The 23,068-nt window shown below is 34.4% G+C and overlaps 1 protein-coding gene across 2 annotated transcripts in view; it reads right to left on the bottom strand.

Annotated features, from left to right (window-relative positions):
• Positions 1–812: 812 nt before the first annotated feature.
• LOC148654652 (protein O-mannosyl-transferase TMTC2-like) overlaps positions 813–23,068 on the bottom strand; it is a 167,296-nt gene continuing 145,040 nt past the window's right edge. Inside the window, exons 11-12 of one of the 2 annotated variants that reach the window (XM_088647218.1) lie at positions 17,909–17,972; positions 813–5,621 (exon numbers count right to left, since the gene is read on the bottom strand). In XM_088647218.1, coding sequence (XP_088503344.1) covers positions 5,442–5,621; positions 17,909–17,972 — 244 coding nt within the window. In that variant the 3' untranslated portion in view covers positions 813–5,441. Of the gene's footprint in view, positions 5,622–12,559; positions 14,147–17,908; positions 17,973–23,068 lie in introns of those variants that run through there. The other variant, XM_088647219.1, reaches the window with a different exon arrangement.

A 23,068-nucleotide genomic window follows, 5' to 3' on the forward strand; every position in this document is an offset into this window, starting at 1 on the left:
GGGTTTTAAAATTACCGACTGTATTACAGAGATAACAGAGTGGACTTCATTTTTTGCTTGCAATTAATATTCTGTGAAAATAGCATTGATATAGGTAGAGTGATTTATACAGAATGAACAGTTTGACATCAAAATTTGTAAAGGAGCAGTGAGTTTACTGCAATCTTGAACTCTTTTACTGTTTAGTGTTTAAAACACATACCAGGATGTATGGATACATCTTGAGATGCAACTACATCGCAGGGCCCACACACAACCACATACTGTACACACCTGGGCCAATTTTCCCAGAAGCCAATTAAACTACCTGCAGGAAACCCATGCAAAACTCAAGGAGAACATACAAGCTCCACACAGAGGGCAAATTCAAACCTGGACCCCAGTGCTGCAAGGCAGCAATGCTAACCACTGCGCCATTGTGCTGGTTGCTTCCAAAAACCAAAGTATATTTTTTATCTCATTCATAATAAAGTTAATGTTACTGTTGACAGTGGCAGGCCATCATTACTAATGTGTACCAGCACACATTGCAAGTAGAAATAAGTGGAATAAGAAAAAGAAAAAAGTCAATGAAGGGAAAATAATACTTAGCGTTATTGTAATAGTGTTATAGAACACAAAATAGAAGTAAGGATTTTAAAAACATTACAAAAAAATCTGCATTGTAGTTGATGATTTCATTAATTTTTTTTTACTTTCATTCTGTATTCACTGTGGCATTTCCACTTTGGAAACATAGGTGTGCAATGTTCTTATCATACGGTACATACAGTACTACTTTTATCATAATAAATACTCTTAGTCTCAGCATGAAAGCATTTTACCATTACTTTATTGTGGAAAAAAAGAAACAACGGAAAACATTTGGGAAAGCCTAAACTGGCACGCAATTATTTGCTTTATATTACAAAAGGAAAGGCTACAAATCTTGATAATTTATACAAATACAACAATTCTCAAAAAATAAAACTTTAAATTTAGTAAACTCTCCATGTGCTGCATAAACACTGTCTTCAATAACCCACCATTTGAAATCCCTGAGCAGAGACATATATTGAAATGCTTAACATTTTTTAAAATTATTTCTCTAAAAGAAGAATTAGCAAGTTATCTAAGCAATGCCATGGGTGTCCCACAGCAGAAGCTACTGTAGGTTAAATATTTCACTCTGTGACAGACCCAGCTATCATTGCTACTATAACACAGTGTTGACACAGACTCAACCATTTACTACAGCCACATGTAACACGTGACCATTGCTTTGATCAAAACAGAAAATTACAGAACCACCAAGGACTCTTCTATTGATCTGGACAGATCAGTAATCATACAGCAATTTTCTGTTCTTGAACCTGTTTTTAATAACATAAACAAAACAGAATGAACACATAAAAGCTGCATTTTTTCCTGCACAATAATCAAAGCCAAACCAGCATTTAGCTATAACGGTCTAATAATGGAATACACTTGTGTCGATAATGTAAAAATTGAATATTTTGGTTTTGCCATGGAAGGACAGAGACCTGACTCTGACTTACAAGGAATATATCAAATAAAAAATGCTATACATCCACAGGTACATTGGTGATGTTTGGGTTAGGGCATCATTTTTTTTTTTATTTCAACTGAAGCCAACAGTACATATAAGTCTCTGTTACATGGTGGTCTGTAAAATCCATTAGTATCTAGTGAAGTACTTACTATCTTAATAAAACTACTATTTTAGTACTGTACTCAAAGAAAAGGTTTACACACACATAAATGAAAGTTATGTTTTCCATCCACTATCAGGAAACTGTTCATTCTCAGGAAAGGTTGGGGCTACACCCTCAGAATCACAGGGGGCATTGAGGGCCCACACCCTGAACATGATGCCAGCCCATTGCAGGGCACACGCACACGTGAACAATTTAGAGACATCCGTTAACCTAGACAGTATGTCTTTGGATGATATAAGCAAACTGGAGCACCAGGTAAAAACTTAGGCAAACATGGAGAGAACCACACGAAAGGCAACCGTGTCCCAAATCGGACCCAAGTCCCCAGAAGCTATGAGACAGTAGCGCTAACTGCCATGCCACCTTGCCACAGTCATGTTTACATTTTCAGTTTGTGAAAAAAGAAATGTGTAACAGTGCCAGCTAGTCAGCTAACAACCACATGGGATGACAAGAAGTTCAAAAACCACAAATGACATTTAAAATAAGTTTTTAAAACAATCACTAAAACTGTCTCTTATAAATACCTAAACATCACTGTACCATTGCAGGTTTATGCACCTTTATAGACCTCTTATGTTTTGCTTTATTTAACTGACACTTGAAGATCAATACTTGCAGTTAGAACATATTGGCTGCTCCAATTGGCCAAATTATGACATCCAGACAATTACTTACAGTATATGTAATACATCTTATATTTTGAGACACAGAATCAGAAACAGTAAGTAAAAGGATGAAACAGTTAGTCTGAATAATAAATGAGTTAAGAAGTCCACTTGTATGTTTGCCATTGGCAACTCTGCAGTTGTATTTTACTTGCAAACTTCAACAATTTTCAGCATTGAAATAATGCAGCCTATTATATATTAAAGTTTATTTATACATCTGAATACAATGAAATAACAATAACAACAAAACAATATACATTTGAATAATCCCTTATATATATAAAATAATTCTATGGTTGTGCATCATTAGAGGAGTGCAACAGTTGTACAGCTATTTGGTTAGGAATTGTAATCACTCATGGCTTTAGACTCTACTCTCATCAAGTTTTAATCTATGATAATATTATATCCTAATGTGAATGGCTGACCTTTCAGCTCAATACACCTATAGGAATATATTTGCAGCTCTCATGGCAAATGATAGTGGGAGTCAATATCTTAGGTTATGTTTTCTACAATTCCCTTTTAAATCATAGCACTTTCCTATAAAAAGGCAATACACAAACTGAAGTGACTTCCTATATAAGTACATTTCTTGGTTCATCTTATATGAGACTGAATTGTGTAAAATTGTCATCAGGCTCTTTGCCAAGCTGAACAGATGTCATGCCCTACTGTTCACACATGAAAATAAATATAAGTGGAGCTTTGGATGTTTCTTTCTCCTCACTAATTAATTAAAAACTGACTAGTTTGTTTCAGCAAACATTTTTAGTGGGCATCTTTGAAAAGGGCTAAATTTCCGTTTACCAAAACAGACGTTTTTGCCAAGAAGCCCATTAAATAGGACAGATTTCCAACCAATCCAAAGATGTCATTTACACAGTCTACGTAAAAGACAGCAAAATCAGTTGTTCACAGTATGTTAAAGGCGAATCAATGTTAAATAAATAAACCTTAACACAAATCATTCCATTTCATTTTTTGTATTATTATTTTTCAATTTTGTTTGTTTGCTAAATAATTACAAAAAATAAAAATGCTTGACATCTGGAGATAATCATTTTGTTTGCTCAAGTCAGGTTGTGGAATATATTTATTACAGTTATAATTACTCTTTTCTGACAAATATATTACTAGCAAATTCTATTACATGTAGTGAGACAGAGGGTTATTTTGGTGGACGTTTTATTTTGGTAAAACGTCTTATTAAGACATTGAAAATCACGTCTTAAAAAGACATCAGAAGCTGAAGCATTTTGAACTCTTAATATGTCACAGATTTTATTTTTTTTAAATCATTAATAATGCTGTCTGGAATACGATAAAGAAAGGAACACTTCAGGATTTTGAAAATCTGATGAGTGATTGGTGTTAATACTTAAAATATTTATGATACAATGGTCAGTAGCCCTTTAAATTTAAATTTTATTTAACTTTTGTTCATTTATTTGTGACATTTCATCCACGCCACAATGATACTTTGCCAGAATTTGCTGTTACAAATTTAACAAAAATCAAACTATTGAGTTTAATAGCATTAACCCTGATGGTTCTTTGCAGAGAAACACATTTTCTATGTTGAAGGCATTCAAATTAACAGCCATTTATTTAAAAATAATCAGATACTCATTTAGACTGTTATGATTTATTATAATTAGGGCTTCTGGTACATTACAAAAATCTGTGTTTATCCAATAAGCAAAGGAAATTTGCATTGCTGTCAACACTTTCCCAGTGTATTTTGAAAGGCAACTGATCACTTCCCTTGTTACTTGCATAAACAGCATAAATGAGTGATATGTTCTAATTCCAACAACATTGTACAGTACAAGCTTGCTTGCTTTAAACCATTACATTTAGAACTGAAATCCATTATCTGTGGAATACATGATAATGTGAAGGAACAGAAAATTGTTTAATGGCAAGTGTATTCTTAGAATTATTTTGTTATTAAATATATTTCAATTAAATATTCAATGAACTAGACAATGAGGTAAAACGCTCTAAAGAATGGAATCATTCCTTCTAAACTTTAAGACATACAATCATTAGAAAATACTGTGGGATGTGTAAATCTTTAGAAAATTATCTGAAAAAAGTATCAGTATTCTATAGCATTGTCAAATCTCAATTCAAAAGTATTATCAAAACCCTTGAAAGAGCAGATTTCCAATAACATAAAATGTTTTAGTAACAGAAGCCCCAATTAATATAAGACTATAATAGCAATTTAAATTATTTTTAATGAAAGGGGTGCTACAGATGAATGTGCCTCATTAAAAAAAATGCTGAACAGCACTGAAAGTGGATCTTAACATTTTTTTAATTATTTTATTTAGTTTTTATTAAAGCTTTGGAATTTTCAATTTCAAACTTTGTTCAACTTTTGTCCATTAGTTACCATTAAATAAAGGTGCTTTAAAAAGCGAATGCAGCAATCTCCAATAGGGTTTTAGCAGAAATCTAATGGGCTTGGTATTTGGTGGCATACAGTTCAACTAGTTCTCAAGGTTACCTTACAAAAGACAGGATGTTTTGACCACTGGCTATGTTTCTTTGAGAACAGCACCAGGCCAACAAGTACTTAGTTGTATTTATGAAACTATAGCTTTTCAGATTAGCTAGAATTCTAGGAAATTACAAACAGACCTAAATTTCACCATTGCACTCCTGGGTTTTAATTTGAGCTCATTGTTTTACCAACTTACATGGCCTCAGGACAAATAATGCCTCAAGAGAGCTAAGCATCAATTACTAATTAATATCAACTTCACCACAAGACTTCAAGTATGCAGCTATGTCCCCCTTCAAGTTAAGTGCTGAGGTTAAACTCAGGGAGGGCTTCTTGCTAGTTTTTGACAGTTCTAAAAACCTTTTTAAGGCCCCCCACAGTTACAGCATGTCTTGAAGACACTCATTTTAAGCAACATTTTGACACCTTGTATGGTTCAAATACCAGATTTAATTCACTGATGTAGATGACAGTTTTATTTGTGCATGTGTTTAATTCTTCACTAGTTTCCCTGTGGTTCATGTTCAGGTACAAATATCATGTGCCCAAAGTTTTCAGGCCTTGTTTCTCCATTATGTTCCACAGTTTCCGAAGGTTGGACTGTGTAATGATGTCATCGGGTTTGAGTTGAAGAGCCCGGAGGTAATTGGCTTCTGCCTCCTGTAGCTTTCCATTGAGATGGAGTATCGCCCCAAGGTTCATCAAGGCAGCTGGGTACTACAAGAAAACAGTTATAGAATTAGCAACAAATATTAACGCTAAAGTCAGAAGCAAAGCAATTCATCAGTTAGCCAGAATTGTTCATTAACAATTCATTGTTAGGCCATTTAACAACAAAGAAAAACATTTTCTTTGGATTTCAAAAATGGCATTTGTCATATTAACTATTGATATATATGTATAAATATTTTTTTAGAGAAGCCTCTCCTCAAAAGAGAATTTATAAAGAGTGCTACTCCAAAATAAAATTGTCATTTTTTAAAGGTAGCTGTAAATATTTAAAAATACAATGCTAGTAAGAGAAAACATTGGTTGAAATACTCTTATTGTACATATATATTATTTATTGTACATAAATAATTAATGGTAAAGCAGAAATATTTCTAGAGAAAGCTAAAAACTAGAACTGTTCTACAATAGTTAATAAGAAAAGAGAAAAAATATTTCTGTTTGTTCAGATAGTGAAACATATCTAGAGATATATAACACAAATGTCTTAATTATTTTTTTTAAATGTTGATGTTCTTTTTATATTTTAGGCAACTGCAAATATCTCACTATCCATGCTTATTTTCACATAGAAAATGTTGTTAGTCAGATTATTCATGCAGACTCAATTTAAAATATAAATGAATATTAAAAAAACATTTTATTTTAATTCTTAAAGCATTTTGAATAGGCCCCCTTTTGCATTAAAACAGTTTTCCAAAAATAAGAAAAAGAATGTTTAAAATATTAAAGTTAAAGGCTTTATAGAAAAGCAAACGTGTTAAAAGAATTTAATGAACAAGATCCATGGATATAACCTTGATGAAAATGTTTTTTTTCTCTGTCTCAAATTCAGTTTAAAAGAAAGTTAAGTTGATTTTGATTCTACAGAAACGGGACTCTACCTTTCCAGTACCATCGAATTCAACAGAAATTAATGGAAAAAAACCCAATAAATCTTAGCCCTGACCATGGAAGCATACCAATCAGTCAAGCTGTTACTTGTAATATCACTTTCAGGGTTGGAAGTTACTGCCAACTTTAAAGGTACAGTGGTTCCAGTTGCTACACTTACATTTTAAAATATGAGATACAGTGACCTCCAGAATTATTGACACCCTTGGTAAAGATGGAGCAAAATAGGCTCTGAAAAACAGTCTTTGTTGTTTATCAGCTTGATTTTACACTGAAAATACGAGAGAAATCAGTGAGGTAAAATTATTCAAAGAAAGAAAATCCTGATAAAAAAATCAAAATCTTTCTCAAAAACACGTGTCACAATTATTGGCACTCCTAGAAACTCTTATCAACAAAATCTATCTGACATATATTTTCATTCATATTTAATCTTTTTTAAGCACACCTGAGTCTTTAAGGAACTCTTAAGTGGTCATCCATGACTACCTGTTTCACTGAGGTATAAATATGTGTCACACTATGTTATGAAGAGGTGTTACTAAGCCAATACAACACCACTCCCATACCACTGATGTTCATCTTGCCTGTTCTTGCCAGGATATATTTTTAGATCTCTTAGGGGATTTGAAACTTGATTAACTGACTAATATGATTAAAATAACATCTACCTTCAAAGAAATTAATAGCAATGCATAATGTAATTTCACTTTAATTTGGTGCATTAATATTTTAGCATTTAAAAAAGGTCAAATATAGAATTTAGGATTCTGGGAATGAATGAATCTGAAATAGATTTTTATGAGAGTGTCCAGAAAATGGGAAAACTAATTTTCAAAAGACAATTGGGGTCAGTAATTACTGTGTAACAGAATCATTATTTTATAAAAAAAGACCTACGGTACCAATCAAATACCAAACCTGAGTTTAATTAAGCTCTTTAGCAGTCTGACATCTTGCAGTTGTTCATTTCCTGCCTGAGGAGTGATGGGGTCCTATACGCATTTTTGGCATAACTAAAACTACATTAAACAAGATGAACAAATCTGTGGTCTGTGGTGCTTTTAAGAATGTTACAGGGTGGCAGTAATAATCTCTAGCTACTGCTAGACCTTTTACATCGACTGGGACAATAATGCAGAGCAAAGTGTGATCTAATGCTTAAAAAGGAGAGTAACAGAGTAACTCAAGGTTGGCATAGAAGACAGTTATGCCACAGGTCAGATAATTAAAATAAACCTCTGTGGGCTACAAAAACCTTGACAAATGTGACCTTTTGCTTTCAGAGTTGCAATGTTAACAAATATTCTGTTTTACCATACACTTAGTTAATACAGATCAAAAAGAGAAAGCTTAAATCTCAAGAATATGCTCTAGAATTTATTTAAAATACATAGTGTTTATTTGTAAAGTTACTGCATCAAATCTGTAACACTGCAAAGAAAATAGAAATTGCAATTTGTGGCCAATGTGTCAACATGCATTTTAGAGCCTCTCTCCCCCTTTGTAACAGCAGATATCAAAAGGATCTTTGAAGTTGGAGATGTGTCCTGATGTTTTTTCCTGCTGATGCCACTGGGGAAAATTACGATACATCCTAGAAAACAGCCAACATTCAAGCTGTCTTCCATCAAAATAGAAGCAATGTTATACTACATTTCTGGTATAAGCAAAGTCCATTTAAAGACCGACAAATTAAAACACTACAGGATTTAGACGACTTGATAAATGTATGGTGAATACTGCAGTACTCTCTACTCAATCATACACATACAGAAGGAGCCCCCCGCATATAATACTGCCATCCATGTGATATGTTTCAACCTTGCACGGTTCTCCTTTTGTGCATAAGAGTGAGAAGTCAAGCACTTTTACGATTCTCAGTTTACTATGTTCATGTACCTTCTTACAATGAATGCACTTACAGATGCAGCCATTCAAAGTGCGCGGTACACACACGTACCGGAGGTAATTGGCTACGGCGTTGCGCATTGTGACACATGATGACGCGCGGTACCGCGGTACGTGATTGGTTGACCGACAGGGGCACTTGTGGTCCGTTGGTCTGTCGTAGAAAGATTTACAGTAAACGTCTTTACTGTGCCCGTTGTAGTATTGAATATTTATATGGAATTTTACCACTGAAGGGAAATCTTAGTACCTGAGCATAAAAAGAATAGGAGCATACTGTAACGCGTGTGAAGGCCATAAACGATATTAATTTTGGAACTTAAACATACAGTATATGGCTGGTCTCGGTACTTTAAAGAAAACATACACACCAGTATTCCATTTCTCCCTAAACATTTTAAGCATCGAAGTCTTTAACTAACGTGATACCGGAGTCAACAAGCATACTTTTAGAATTTGATTAAAAGGGAATATAATATGGAATCGCGTATCTATAGAAATTAATAACGATATAATTATATTAATGTACCGCAACACAAGAATAGTACACGCTGTACATTGTCTGTTGATAATGTTTCTGTAGTGCTTTTTCAGCACTCTGCATGTGACCTTGCCGGTGGCGCTGTGGGTTAGGTTCCTGACTCCCATGTCACACAGTCTGTGATCGAATCCCACTGTGGAACCATGACTTTTTTTAACAAACATTTCTTTGAAAAAATGAAACGTTTCCCTTGGTCAGAGATTAAATAAAACCTCACTCGCACCAAACAAATTTATATTTCTAAATATCACAACATGATTGAATTTAAGTCATTTTAATAACAATGAATAGTCACCTATGCGTTACAATATAAACATTTATATTGATTTAAATCGCAAACACGGGTTTAAATATATGTGTTTTTTGATTCACAATCAGACACATGCAACATAAATTGATATCTTTGTCTTCTAAGTATCTTAATAAACTTTCAGCATAGCTTTCTCCCCGTTTAGATTTATTTTTCTTGGGATCTTGGGATCAAACGTGGAAAGATTAGATTGTAATCGTTTTTATTTTTTAAATACATTGCGGAGTTAAAGCAAGTTAAAGCCTTGATTTTATATATCACCTTTAAAAGTGGAATCTCAAAGCAAAGTAAATACCCAACACCGATTGTACCCATCTGTCATGCTAATAAAGCACCTTGAATTGAATTGAATTGAGGGAGAGAGGGGGGAGGGGAGGTCGAGCGAGAAAGCCAGGACAGACGGGAAAATAAGACTCCTTATTTAATAAGATTACAGATTTTAATCGTCTTTTTTCTGAACCAGGGAATCTGGAATCTCAAAGCAATACAGTAGATGTAAACCACAGATTACAAAGTAAATACCCAGACAAACGCAAACGCGTTTTTAATAAAATGCTTTTATTCATTTAGCAGAGAGAGAGCTAAAACCTGGGTGTAACAGCTGTTCCTTTTTCTGATCACTCGCTCTCTGGATAAACGTCTCACCTGTCCTGTTCTTTGTTTTCCTAATTTGCTGATTATGCCTTCTGCGATCCACTCCTGCCCTCACACCTAAAGAAGACTATATTAAATTTCTTTGCGCGGTCCATTGTGCAATTAACCCTTGTATGTGCTGTCCTTAAGGTGATATCACATAAAGGTGATATGTAAAATAATGTTTTTATTATTGTTATAGAGAAACATGATCAGATTTTCCCCGGTTCAGAAAAAAATATCTAAAGTATACTAGTTTGTCACTAGTATACTTTTAATACAGTCTTTGCTGTGCTCTAGAGGATCCTTGTGATATTTCGAGCTCTGGTTGAATGATAAGTGTCGCAGTTTAAATAAATTTCGTAGTTGGCAATTATGAAACGCTCTGTTAAAAGCAAGGGAGTTTTTATGTCCGTCGCAGTTTTTTTTAAACTGAATCAGCGCTGAACTTGTTTGAATTGACTGAGCTCCGTTCTGTACCACACAATGTCTGTTTTTTTTGTGCTGTCCTTTGACAAAACAAGGCTCACCAGATAATGTGAATCGAAACCTGTTTTTCTAGCTTTTAAAGTCGTGCGATGTGTAAGCGGGAACACATCATTATATCTTACATATGAAAAACACATAATATAGCTCCCAAACAAACGCAAACGTGTTTTTAATAAGATGCTTTTATTCGTTCAGAATCTGACGATTTCAGGAAGACTAATGGAGGTCTGGCTTTTTTTCTGGAAAACCATAACTCTGGTCTTGTCCAGATTGACTGTCAGCGCTCAGGTCTGACAGTGCTGCTCCAGCAGTGCCAGGTTCTGCCGCAGCCTCTGTTTTGTGGGCGACAGCAGGACCAGGTCGTCTGCAAAGAGCAGGAACTCGATTTCTGTAATTAATGCAGATCAGTAAATCAAGGGACAAAACAGTTATTGCGCCCGGCTCCTCAATGGGCTTTGACGTGCTAATGCGTTGGTTTAACGGTCCGGGTGTGGCAATGTTTTTTATTATTGTTATAGAGAAACATGATCAGATTTTCCCCGGTTCAGAAAAAAAGATCTAAAGTACTGTATACTAGTTTGTCACTCTTCTCATCCACTCTTTGCTAAATGGCTTTTGAATAGAGTCACATGAAGAGAGAGGTGAAACAGCCCTACACAGCCCTGTCGCAGTACACGAATATAATTATATCTATAATTTCTTTAGATACGCGATTCTTTTAATACAGTCTTTGCTGTGCTCTAGAGGATCCTTGTGATATTTCGAGCTCTGGTTGAATGATAAGTGTTGCAGTTTAAATAATTTTCGTAGTTAGAAATTATGGAATGCTCTGTTAAAAGCAAGGGAGTTTTTATGTCCGTTGCAGTTTTTTTGCAACATGAATATAATTATATCGTTATTAATTTCTTTAGATACGCGATTCCATATTATATTCCCTTTTAATCAAATTCTAAAAGTATGCTTGTTGACTCCGGTATCACGTTAGTTAAAGACTTCGATGCTTAAAATGTTTAGGGAGAAATGGAATACTGGTGTGTATGTTTTCTTTAAAGTACCGAGATCAGCCATATACTGTATGTTTAAGTTCCAAAATTAATATCACTTATATCAATATCAATTAATACCTTCACACGCGTTACAGTATGCTCCTATTCTTTTTATGCTCAGGCACTAAGATTTCCCTTCAGTGGTAAAATTCCATATAAATATTCAATACTTAAACGGGCACAGTTAAGACATTAAATATACATATACATACTGTATACAGTAGAGTTTGCATATGGTAATATGTTTATGTTCCTAAATCAATCTCTTGTATTAGCATGTGAAAGGCATGGTGAATCGATTCTCAAAAATTACTGTACTTTGCATGATTGGAAACAAATGCGTGATTGTGAAATGCTGTGGTGTTACTTTTACAAAGACGGTCAATGAAAAAAAGAATGTGGACCAGGGCAATACATAAAGACTTTGATGGTGACAGCTCAAACATGAGAGGTTGAGCTTTATTAGCTCCACCTTGCAGAAATTCCTGATACTATTATTTTGCTTGCGGTATTATAGGAGAATTTACGGTAACTAGCGGTATTTACCGGTAACTCGCGGTAGACTGCGTACAGCGCACCGAAAAATAATGCGGTATCGCCCGCGCATTTTGAATGGCTGCATCTGTATAATGTTACAGTGTTTTAATACTGAAATATCTCCCTCAGGCTGTTTCTAACTGGTACTTAAATTTGTTTTCAGATTTCAATTTGTAACTGTATTAGGACACCTGTGTAGTGCATATTCTATGCAATATTAAACCCTCTAAGGAAACAGAACCAACCAATATTTAGCAAGGCCTTCAAAAAACCATTTGGTATAAAAGTAAAACTTTTATTTATTGTATTTTAAAAAATACACATATAAGAAATGCTAAATGGTGGCTCAAAGGGTCAATGTTAATGTCAGACATATGAGAGGATGGTGAATCTTTTAAGGACAGTTAAAATGTAATGGCAAATATTTTTGATTGCAAAAGAAAATAACCGTGTCTTTTAAACACTGAAACATGCACTTTGAACCACATTTGCATTTTTAAAGATGTGATTGTCCAACAGACCTGCAGTCTTACAGAATGGTAAGCTTCATTCAATGTAGCATATATTTTCAGCCACCATAAAGTATCTTTATTAGCAGTTGCAGGGAGTCACACAACAGCAGTAAAAAACACAGGAATGTATTAAAGAGTAAGGAGGACTTTGTTTAACTTCCACTTTGTTTCACAGTAGTAAGCAATAAGGTAGCACAAAAAAGCATTTTAAACATGACAATAAAACAGAGGGATGTCTGCATTTTTCTGTAAACCACTATGAGGAAAATATGGAAAATTACTGCTTAAGACTCAGAAATTCTCCACAGATGCCATTATACAGTACATGCCAACATGTAAGCTTTCAACCTGCACATCTTACAACACTGGACTGCATATACTGTAGAACCCTACAGTTAGACAAAATACAGTGAATTTTACTTACATACATAGAAACTCTGCACCCTGAAAGCAAATTAAGGAAATTTTCTCCATAACTGCAAATTTATTGGAGATTATAATGTTTGAAATATTTCACATTATCATTAACAACCACTACACACCCCTGATATATATGGTATACTGTATATGATACAAGAAAGAATGTGAAAGAAGATAGTATGAAACATGAAAAAAGTATACCTGGACTAATGGGAAACGTGCTGGTTAAAATTAAATAAAAAAGCCTACACCAGAAACTATAAATTATGTACGTATATGATTTATGTAAGTTTAGTACAATTATTACATAAAGGCATTAAACCATTTAAAAGGGCTATAAAAAATCAATTATTACAATTATTCATATGAAAACAAACAGCATGACGCATAGAGTCTGTAGAAAGTCACAAAGTTATTTCTCTTTATTTTTTTCTTTGGAGGTATAAATAATTTTCACCCATAGTTCCTGATTTAATCACACACCATCTGTTTATGTCATAATGCTTATACAATACATAGAAAGGTTAGAGTACTCTTAATTTCTTCCCACAGGAGGCTACACTATTCATATACAGTATGACTTGCCAAAGCATCTAAACGAAATGTAAGTGGTATCAGTGCAATATACACTGTACAAGGCAATCTATGGTAGGAGAATGGTTTTAATCACAGTATAGCGAAGATCTTAGAAAGCTGTAGCATATGATTTGAAGGAGATACGTGACAGGAATCATTGTATACTAACACCTATTTTAAGATGCTACGGGGCAAAAAAAAATCTTAATGGGTCTTTCTAAGAGGTTAGGGGTCACAGAAAAAAAATCATTGGGTTCAAGGGAAAAAAAAACAACAAGAAAAACTTCCTAGTCAGATCTTTTCAACCAGGCAGTGATAGTCTACAACTGAATACATCTCTTGTCTCATCCAATCATCTCCTGTTTAGTTCTTGTTGATTTTAACATGTCAGATCTAACTAGAAAACTCTTGCTTGACAGGTAATTAACTGGCCAAATACTTTGCACAGGACCAGTTTGTGGAAGGGGCTGCATTTTGCCAAGGACACGGTGACCCAATGTGTACAGTATGTGTATCTAAAACAAATATTGCTGCAATCTGGGAGATGTTGTCAGAAGCAGTTCATAGCACTGATGAAACTTCAATGGTTCAAAGGTTCAAACCTATTGGTGCAGGTCTTCTCACACAGAGACAGCTGGGACTTTCTGCAGAAAATGGAGGTTAAACAGCTATCATGGTATACTCGGAGCCACAACAATCTATATTTAAAGTGTACTTCCACAAAAATGACAACCAAATGGATTCCTCTTTTTTGTAATCTTTCTCATGTTGTTATGCTTGTGCTTTAAGTAAGAAGGACATCAAAGGACTTTTCTATCTATATTCTGTGTCCCTAGTCTGATCCTCAACCTGTGTAAAGCACTGGCCATTTATAAGGCTAGTTGCAGAAAATCACCACTGCAATACAGTACTAACAAATCATGAAACCACATGTGTTTCCAATCCACTAGGATGATCTGGAGCTAATAACTGTCAAAGCAATATACGTGGTCAACATTTAAAAGGTTCTTCATTTTGCAGGAGCTGATGATCAGGGAGAACATTTCTCAACAGCTTCAATAGCTTAAGATTTTGAGTCTATTTTCCCTAGTGCACTGTCCCTCGCTAAGCTGCTCCAAAGGTTATGTACTGTACATACGGTTCAGACACAAATTTGCCTACATTTATCTTGGTTAAGCCAGCAGGAGTGGGGTTTATTTGTTTTACCAAAGGGGTAAAGTTCTCAGCCACTATTCAATGAGTGAGTGTGTTTTTTAAGGGGACAATTTAATCAAACCAGCTTTTTGAAGTTTTCAAATGAAAACAGCTGGATCTGACAGTATGCTGAGGAAAGGAAAGGACAAGCACCCCTCTCTCTGCCTACAATCTCACGTGCAGCTAGAGCAGCACTGATCACTGCCACAGATTTAAGAGAATAATTTCCAAATTAAAATCATTTTTGCAAAAGCACAGATTCATTATGAGGTTGTAAATCCAAAACAAGGGAATCTGCTGGCTTCTATGTAAATGTTGTTAAGGGAAAGCTTTTAAGAGCCTGCCTTCTTTCACCATCCGCATGTTGTAATGAGACTACCACCAGATGTGGAGTACATTTGATGGGTCTAACGAAACAGCTACTTAAAAGTGAAAGAGGACAAAGTGTGTGTGTGTGGGGGGGCAATGTCAAGCTACAAAACCATCTGATGACAAAGTAAATAAAAAGCAAGGAAAAAGCCTAACTTTTTAGCAATTATAAATAATACATATGCCATTCAGAAATGGAAACCTAAGAAAGGAAAAAAAGTATTTTATCTGACTTTGTTCTGATTATTTACAGGAAAAGTGGGAGGGAAGCATTTCAGCCTTAGATCTAAAGAGAACGCCAGTTTCCAGTTGAAGTGAACTGACGTGTTCAACAAAAATGCTCTACTTCCAAAGGAAGTGGAAGTCAACTACAGTGAATATTTATAGAACAAGAGAACACATTAAATAGACTGGGTAAGGTAGCCCTTTCTATATTGTAGGTCACTATATAAAATTTGTAAAGGGACAAAATGAATAAAAGAAGTTAAAAAAAATAAACATGTGGCAGATAAAATAAATCCCTTTGAACAATAACAATACAACACCTAACTGTGCATTAGTGTATTAGGCTTTACCTAAATAAAGAAATGAAGAGCAGATGCTCTTAGTCCATGAAAAAAAAATGGAAACCACTGTTCAATTTAAACAATTTTTTGAGCTTATGGCAAGTGACATAAAATAGGTCATTCAAGTTAAAGTGCTTTCTTTTGATGTATGTGAATAATGAGCAACTGGAAAATCTCAAACAATGAAGCCTTTCTTGTTAATTACTGAAGTGGTGAAGCACAACAAAAAGAAAAAATGCAGACACACAATAGTACTTCAACAATTCTCTACTGGATGAAAACAGTGAACTCATGTTAGAGAAGGTAATTTCACATCTGTTTATTCTCACTTGTCTAATTAGCTATAGTTACTTGTAGTAAAATCCAATATTGATTTTAAGGTTATACAGTGATTCATTGCACTAAGCTCATCAAGTACTGAAAACTGAACATGCTTAAAGAGCACAATACATTATAGGAAGATATTTTACTCTAAATAGCTATCTAAAATATAGCAGGTTTAAATTTGCTGAACTGTTTTAAAAGGCTAAGAACAAACTATAGTAAATAACACAGATTAATTGTTTACCATATTAAAATGATAGCTGATGTCATTTAATGTAAATGTAAATTAAAAAAATACCAATTTCAAGTGATTGGTAGCTGCCTCAATAACTTCTTCATCAATCATTTTAAATGTCCTAGTCAAAATTACACTTATGTTAAATAACATCAGTAATTATCACTTGTTTTCACTTAATAGAACCTTTGCGGAACTGCATGTCTTGAAAAAATGTGCCTTTCATATCATAGTTTCTTACAATTATGTTTTTGTTGTTTTCATCTGACACACTCATTCTAGGAAATCAAGAAAATATTCTAAGAATATTCTAAAAAATTCAACAGCCTTTTCTGCATTCTTAGTGCCTCTTAGTATATAAACGTTTTGTCTTGGATAGTATTCCTTTGGACCTCTCCCCTAGGTAAAGGGTAACACTTTCAGCGTGTGGAATCCCAGTCATAAATGATGGAATTTCTCACGAATAACAGCACCAATTATTGGAGAGAAATCAGCTTCTCATTTTATTAAAAAAATTCCAGATAATATTTGGATGATTAATTAGATGCTTTGTCACAAGTGTAAACACTGTATCAAGTGCACTATGATTTTGCTTTTCTTTTCCATCTCAGGAATCTGGGCATTTGTCCAAAATCTACACTACCATTCTGCACCTCTCTCTTTCCCACAATGCACAGTCAGGCAGTGCTGGGTATATTTGAAAAACTGCATTCAGTTATATACAGTATATACAGTAATATACAGTAATGCAATCATTCCTCAAGCAAGAGCAAACTGTAGAATGAATTAACTTTTAAATTAATGGATGTATTTATGATAACAGTACTTGTTATTTCAGTTTGAAAAATACTACCGTCCTAATTATAACTTAATATAGCAACATTTGCATTTATAAACTTAAATTATGGTAAATATGCTATAGAATACACACAATGGTAACTTTCTTTATCATAATTTGATGTATATGATCTACTGTATCATATTTTGCATTCTAAATGTCCATAGAATTTGGATGAATTTTTAAACATATTTTAAAATGTATGATTTGGTGGGGATTTTGTGCTCTTGACACCCCTCCCCCCCCCCCCACACACACACACACATTTTCCGAAAGACCGCTCCCAACTACAAATCTTACTAAAATACTAAATAATGCATCATTAATAAAACTCTTTTTCATGATCAAGAGACATTCTCATTACAGGCTAATAAGCAACAGTTTCTGAAAACAGACAGGCTGAAATGAGCTTATGAGATTCATTAAGCTTATATTGATTGCAAAGTGAAAAATGATTGTATTCCTGAAATGCGCATGCCTAGATCTCCAGATCTCTATCTTGCTCAAGATATTAGCAAGATATAGTCCAAATTTCCTTAGCTCCAGTAATAAAGCTCCAGAATCAAGCATAAGTATCACTAAACATCAAAACAAAGTTCCAAGAGTATAAGTCATTATTATAAGTTGTTTAAACATTGTTCTCACTAAAACTGATTTTATGCCCTTCTTTTAAGCTTGTGATTGATGATCTGAAAACAAAACTGGGTTCCTTTGAAGACTGCCATTACAGTACTTAAACGTGTCAATTGAGGTGACAATGCATGTCATTGACAAAAATTCAAGGCTAAATTGTACAAATGGGTAATGAATGTGCCACCCAGTCTGCAATTGCTGGGAATTCATCAGCTTGAGTAATAGGGGTTATTAGCCTGGTACTTACATTGGGTCTCAGGCCTGCCGCTAGTCGATAATACTTCTCAGCTGCTTCATTGAGACTAGCTTGTCTGTAAAAGGAAGAAAACAACATTACATGAAAAAAATGTGTTTCCATATAAGGATACAACCAGATAACAACACAATACAACTCTGCCTTTCGTCTTTTTAACTTGCTTGGGAAAGGAAGTTGCTTTACAAAAAGCACACAGTATAGGGAAGACCACGATGGCGGGTCAATATCATTAATGAAATACTCTGGCTTATGTACTGTACATCCTTACACTGTCTGGTTATTTTCACATTTGTAAAGTTTTGACTGTTGACCTGAACGTGCTACATGTGAACCTATACATAGTCAACGTCTTTGCCAGCAGCCATATCACCCTATAGCTCACAACTGGCAACCCACTGCAGCTGAGCACTGTGAGCCTGGAAAGTACCTGGATGAGAGATCTCCTGGGAAAAACTAAGGTTGCTGCTGGAAGAGGTGTTAGTGGGGCCAGGAAGGGGTGCTCACCCTGTGGTCTGTGTGGGTCTTAATGTCCCAGTATAGTGACGGGGACACTATACTGTTGCAACACTCCATGGAAAGCGAAGGGCATGACAAGGCACAGAAAGGCTTCATGGCCATCCAATGCGACCAAGGAAGTCTCCAGTTGTGACGACTACTCATACCATGGGACCCAGGCTTCAGAGGTCGAGGGAGTGGGACTGCCCCAGTGCAACCTCTTTCCCACTTCAAAAAGCTCTCCCTCACAGGTTTCTTCGTGCAGCTCATCTTCCAAACAGATGATCTGCACAAAGTACCACCATCATCATCGGACATGATGGACAACCATCATATCATCAGTCAATGTCTTTATTTAGCAAACCACAAAGCCCAAAATGGCCTGCTGAATTTTAAATTGACTAAAAAAAAACTTCTTGCTGTTGTAAATAATTAAATGAACAAAATGGTTAGATAAACATGGACTGAAGGGATGACAGCACATATATGAAGTCCATTTAAATTTTATAATCAAAACATTTAGGGACTGGGAACTCTCTCATTACCCCCACTACAACCAGCACATACACTTTTTTCTTAAATTAAGAGCTGCATGAGACACGACAAGAGTATGAAACCATACAATGTATCGAAAACTTACTTCAGCAGCTCTCCCAGGAAATGAAGAGCACATTACGTTATTATCACACCAGTTCAATAGATGGTTTCTCCAAGTTTTTCATGGAACAATTCAGAATTTCATTATATGAATCCTTGTGTAAACTGTCATAATGGATTGACTTATTTATATTTTTGATCAAAATCTGAGTTCAATTACATTATATTTTGTTCTAATGCATAAACATATAACCACATTATTATAATCAGTGTATGCTACTTCAATAAGAATTTACCATGCTTTCTGATAATTAATCTGCATGTGTTAAGTACTAAGCATATAACTCATGAAGTCATTAAAAAAGAAAAAAAGTACTACAGACCATTAAGGTAAAAACAAGTCGAATAGGAAAAAAAATCTTTTGATTAAAGATGCAGTGAACTTGTTTAAGAATTTCACCTGTTTTAAATTATTTATTAGAATCACATTTATTTCACTTATCATATATAAAAAAACATTTTATTAAATTATAAATCAAAATGAAAAATAAAAAAAAAGTTTCTGAAACTCTTAACAAGGCTTAAGCAGGGTTAATAAGCCAATAAAATTTTTCATTTTTCAAGATTGAAATAAAAATGTATATTCAGTATGAGGCTTGTTCACGAGGATTACAACAAAGTTAAACTGATTTCTGTATATTGTCTCATTAAAAAATATTTAAACAGTCAGGCATTAATTGCTGTAACACAGGCAGGAAACTGTCCATATTCAGAATCTGTCTTTTTCCTTTACTTTTAAGAACATACAGTATTCTCAGTATCAGTACGTGATAAATGGGAATATTGGTGCATTTTAAGAGCAGTAACTGATTAAGGGTTCCAGTTCATTAACGTCTTATTGATTATGTTGTGCAATTAAAATAAACAAAATGTAATACCATTATGTATCTGTTGCCACTATTCTCTTCATGACAGACTGAACTGCTAAATGTACATTACATGCCTATAAATTAAAATTAGAATTCTTAGTTATCTCCAAGATAGAACACTATGTAATAAACACATACAATCAGCAAAAGTATTAGTACTTTTTATGCAAGGATAGTCTATACTGTATATTTCAGATTATTAGAACATTAGAACATTTCTGAAGGTTGCTAATGTAAATATACATTCTAATTCCACATTGAGAAAAGGAAATTTAATCTGAAGAGTTAACAAGTTGCCATTGGGTTATATCCTGTTATAACTGATGTAAGGGAAATTTTCACAAATACATTTTAATGACCTGCTCCTCCTCACCAGGAGCCACTGTGTAGAAATATAGAGGCTTCATCCAATATAAACAGGTTGTGCATTAATAATCCCTTATCTCTTGTATGACAGGCACACATGCTCTTTCAACCAGAGAAAACTGGAGCAGTTCTATAGATATTTCTACATATTCACACACGTCTAATGCTGTAATGTCTGCTTTTGAACAGTATTTGAAGTATAACAACGCATCATGTGAAAATATTGTCATTATATGATGTTCTGAAATTAGTTATCAGTATGAAAAATCAAAACTTATAGAGTTTTTCTTTTAGATTTGTAATCCATTTGTAACCTACTTTTAGGTTTTAAAGAGCAACACTCTGGAAATCTCTGATCTCTGGACTTCTTATCCATTATTTTCCTATTAATAAATAGTTTTCTCCCTATGCATCATAATTCTACTTAATATCAAAAAGTTGGAAAACCATAGGCACAGTTCTGAAATATACCGTATATAACTTCCCACTAAAGCACAAAACTATTTCTCTGATGAAAACGTTCATAAAACTGGAAGGGTTTAACAACTTACAGCTGCTTCTTACTGATGGTAGCAATTTTGTTTTTGCACAGAGTTTTGCTTTAAATGACTCAAGGACGAAGTCAATGATTTTTGGCTCTGGATGGCAACGTAGTAATGTTAAAAGCGAAGAAGCCAGAAGAGCAGTGTTTGAACTTTGGCCTTATTAAGCATCTTCCATTAGATACCCGAAAGTACACTTAAGACTCCCATTTGACATTGAGAGCCTTAAAGAATGCATAGGCACACAAAAAAACTACAGTAAATACTAAATACAGTCCTATTTATGCTTAAAAATCAAATCAAGTCAGTGAGTACTTGAGTTAGGAAACATGTAATGTCAGCTAGACTAATTAAAATGTGAGTTGTTTCACTTAAAGTTAATTGGTATACCAGAAATCATGCAGGATTTTAAAAAGCCTTAGAAATTGCCCAGTTCTTCTAAAACTAAAACACTGCTTTCTCTCAAATGTTTGTCTTCCTCACAACACATTCACAGAATGTTCCAACTACATTGTTACACTGTTTATTTCAAATCTGTGTAATATATATCAGGTCTGTAACAAATTATTTTAGTATAGAATCAATAGAGGACACATTCTAATTTTCAATGAGAATTTGAATATAGGAAACCCTTATCCAACATGGTCATGCTTCTACACAAAAACAAATGAGTAGGAATAAATATGAGAAATATTTGACCATGTACAGCTATCACAGCTATGACAAAATCCATGGTAATGCTTGCTCTTAAATATTTGAATAATCTCTCCAATACACCTGCACCACCACACACCATTTTCTCTGTCTCGTGTAAGCTGTTACTGTAAGCAGTTCAGTAAAGTCATGACTGGCTTTTTGTTTTGTTTAAGACCTTTAAAGCAACATGGAATTAAAACGCAACGCAATTGAAAGTGCTAGTGACCAAAAAAACCTTGGAAGGTTATTCCATTAACAGAAATGAGTGAAATGGCCTGATACAATTACATCCTGAGCTTCCAAGTGTATCATCATCAATACCCTTCATCTTTACCATGCAAGTGTAAGCATTTAATGATTTTTATATACCAAATGTTGTAAATGTTTATGCTTATTCAGTCAGTACATATATTAATTTATTTTAATTTCACACAGAGCTCAATTTATGCAGGTCCATTCAGGACCATTCATCAATTTTCCTACGGGATTAATAAAGTATTATCTATCTATTTTGTTTGTAGAACTATATGTACAGTATATACAGTAGGTATTAATAGATGCACGTCCGCATTTCCCTATTTACTGTATTGGCCAAGGTCTTAAGTTTTTCCAATACGGATTTGCCTAACATGCTACATTGGAAGAACATGGGCCCCTCATTGGATAAGTGACTACTGTACTGTTTATTTATTCTGCATAGCATGTATAGTTTAAATCTGAATAAAGTGCTTTGGTCGAGTGTACAGTAGCATCTCATCAAGGATTTTATCTCATAAGCACTACTTTACACTGCTGCTGAGAACTCCACACACCTCTGGCTCTAGCAACAGGCTAATAATGGGGAACAAATAACTTGGGTTGTCAAGGCTGATCTTCATAAGAATGGAGAAGTAAGTGGATCTGGCAGAAGCAACGAAATATTCTTACAACTGCTGTTTCCAAGCTTGGAACAGATAGAGCAAGGTCACTGAATGTTGTTCAAACCTATATAAAGCTGCCTTCACAGAGCATACTGTAGTTGAACTGTACAGCTAGTGGAACAAAGATCACAGGAGCCAGATTATAGCTGAAAAAAACCCACAAAACAGGTACTATTGTATGAGTGAACCTATTGTAGCAAAGTCAACTATCCTCAAATTATGAAACTTAATTTATTGTTTGGGAGCTGATATTGAATGAGGGTATTCTATATTGAACTGAAAGGCAATCTGGTGAGAGACACAATCATAAGTCAGAAAGTTTGACACTGGTGAACCTCTAGTGTAACTAAATCTAGAACATGCACCCTTTTGTGAATGGGGGTATAGACTGTCTGGGAAAGGCTAATATAATTTGAATGTACAAAGAATTCAGTCACGAGCAGGAAGTGATGGGAATCAATAGGTATATTGAAATTTCTCAGCATTAATTTTAGACATTTCAGATAACACATTAGCAAATTATGAACAACAAGTAAATGTTTAGGTTGTCTATAAATTAGCACCATAATCAAAAGCTTGTACACAGAGAAACAAGTATATACATAA

Source organism: Lepisosteus platostomus, chromosome 9 (assembly GCF_059453375.1).
Source record: "Lepisosteus platostomus isolate fLepPlt1 chromosome 9, fLepPlt1.hap1, whole genome shotgun sequence".
Lineage (NCBI taxonomy): Eukaryota > Metazoa > Chordata > Actinopteri > Semionotiformes > Lepisosteidae > Lepisosteus > Lepisosteus platostomus.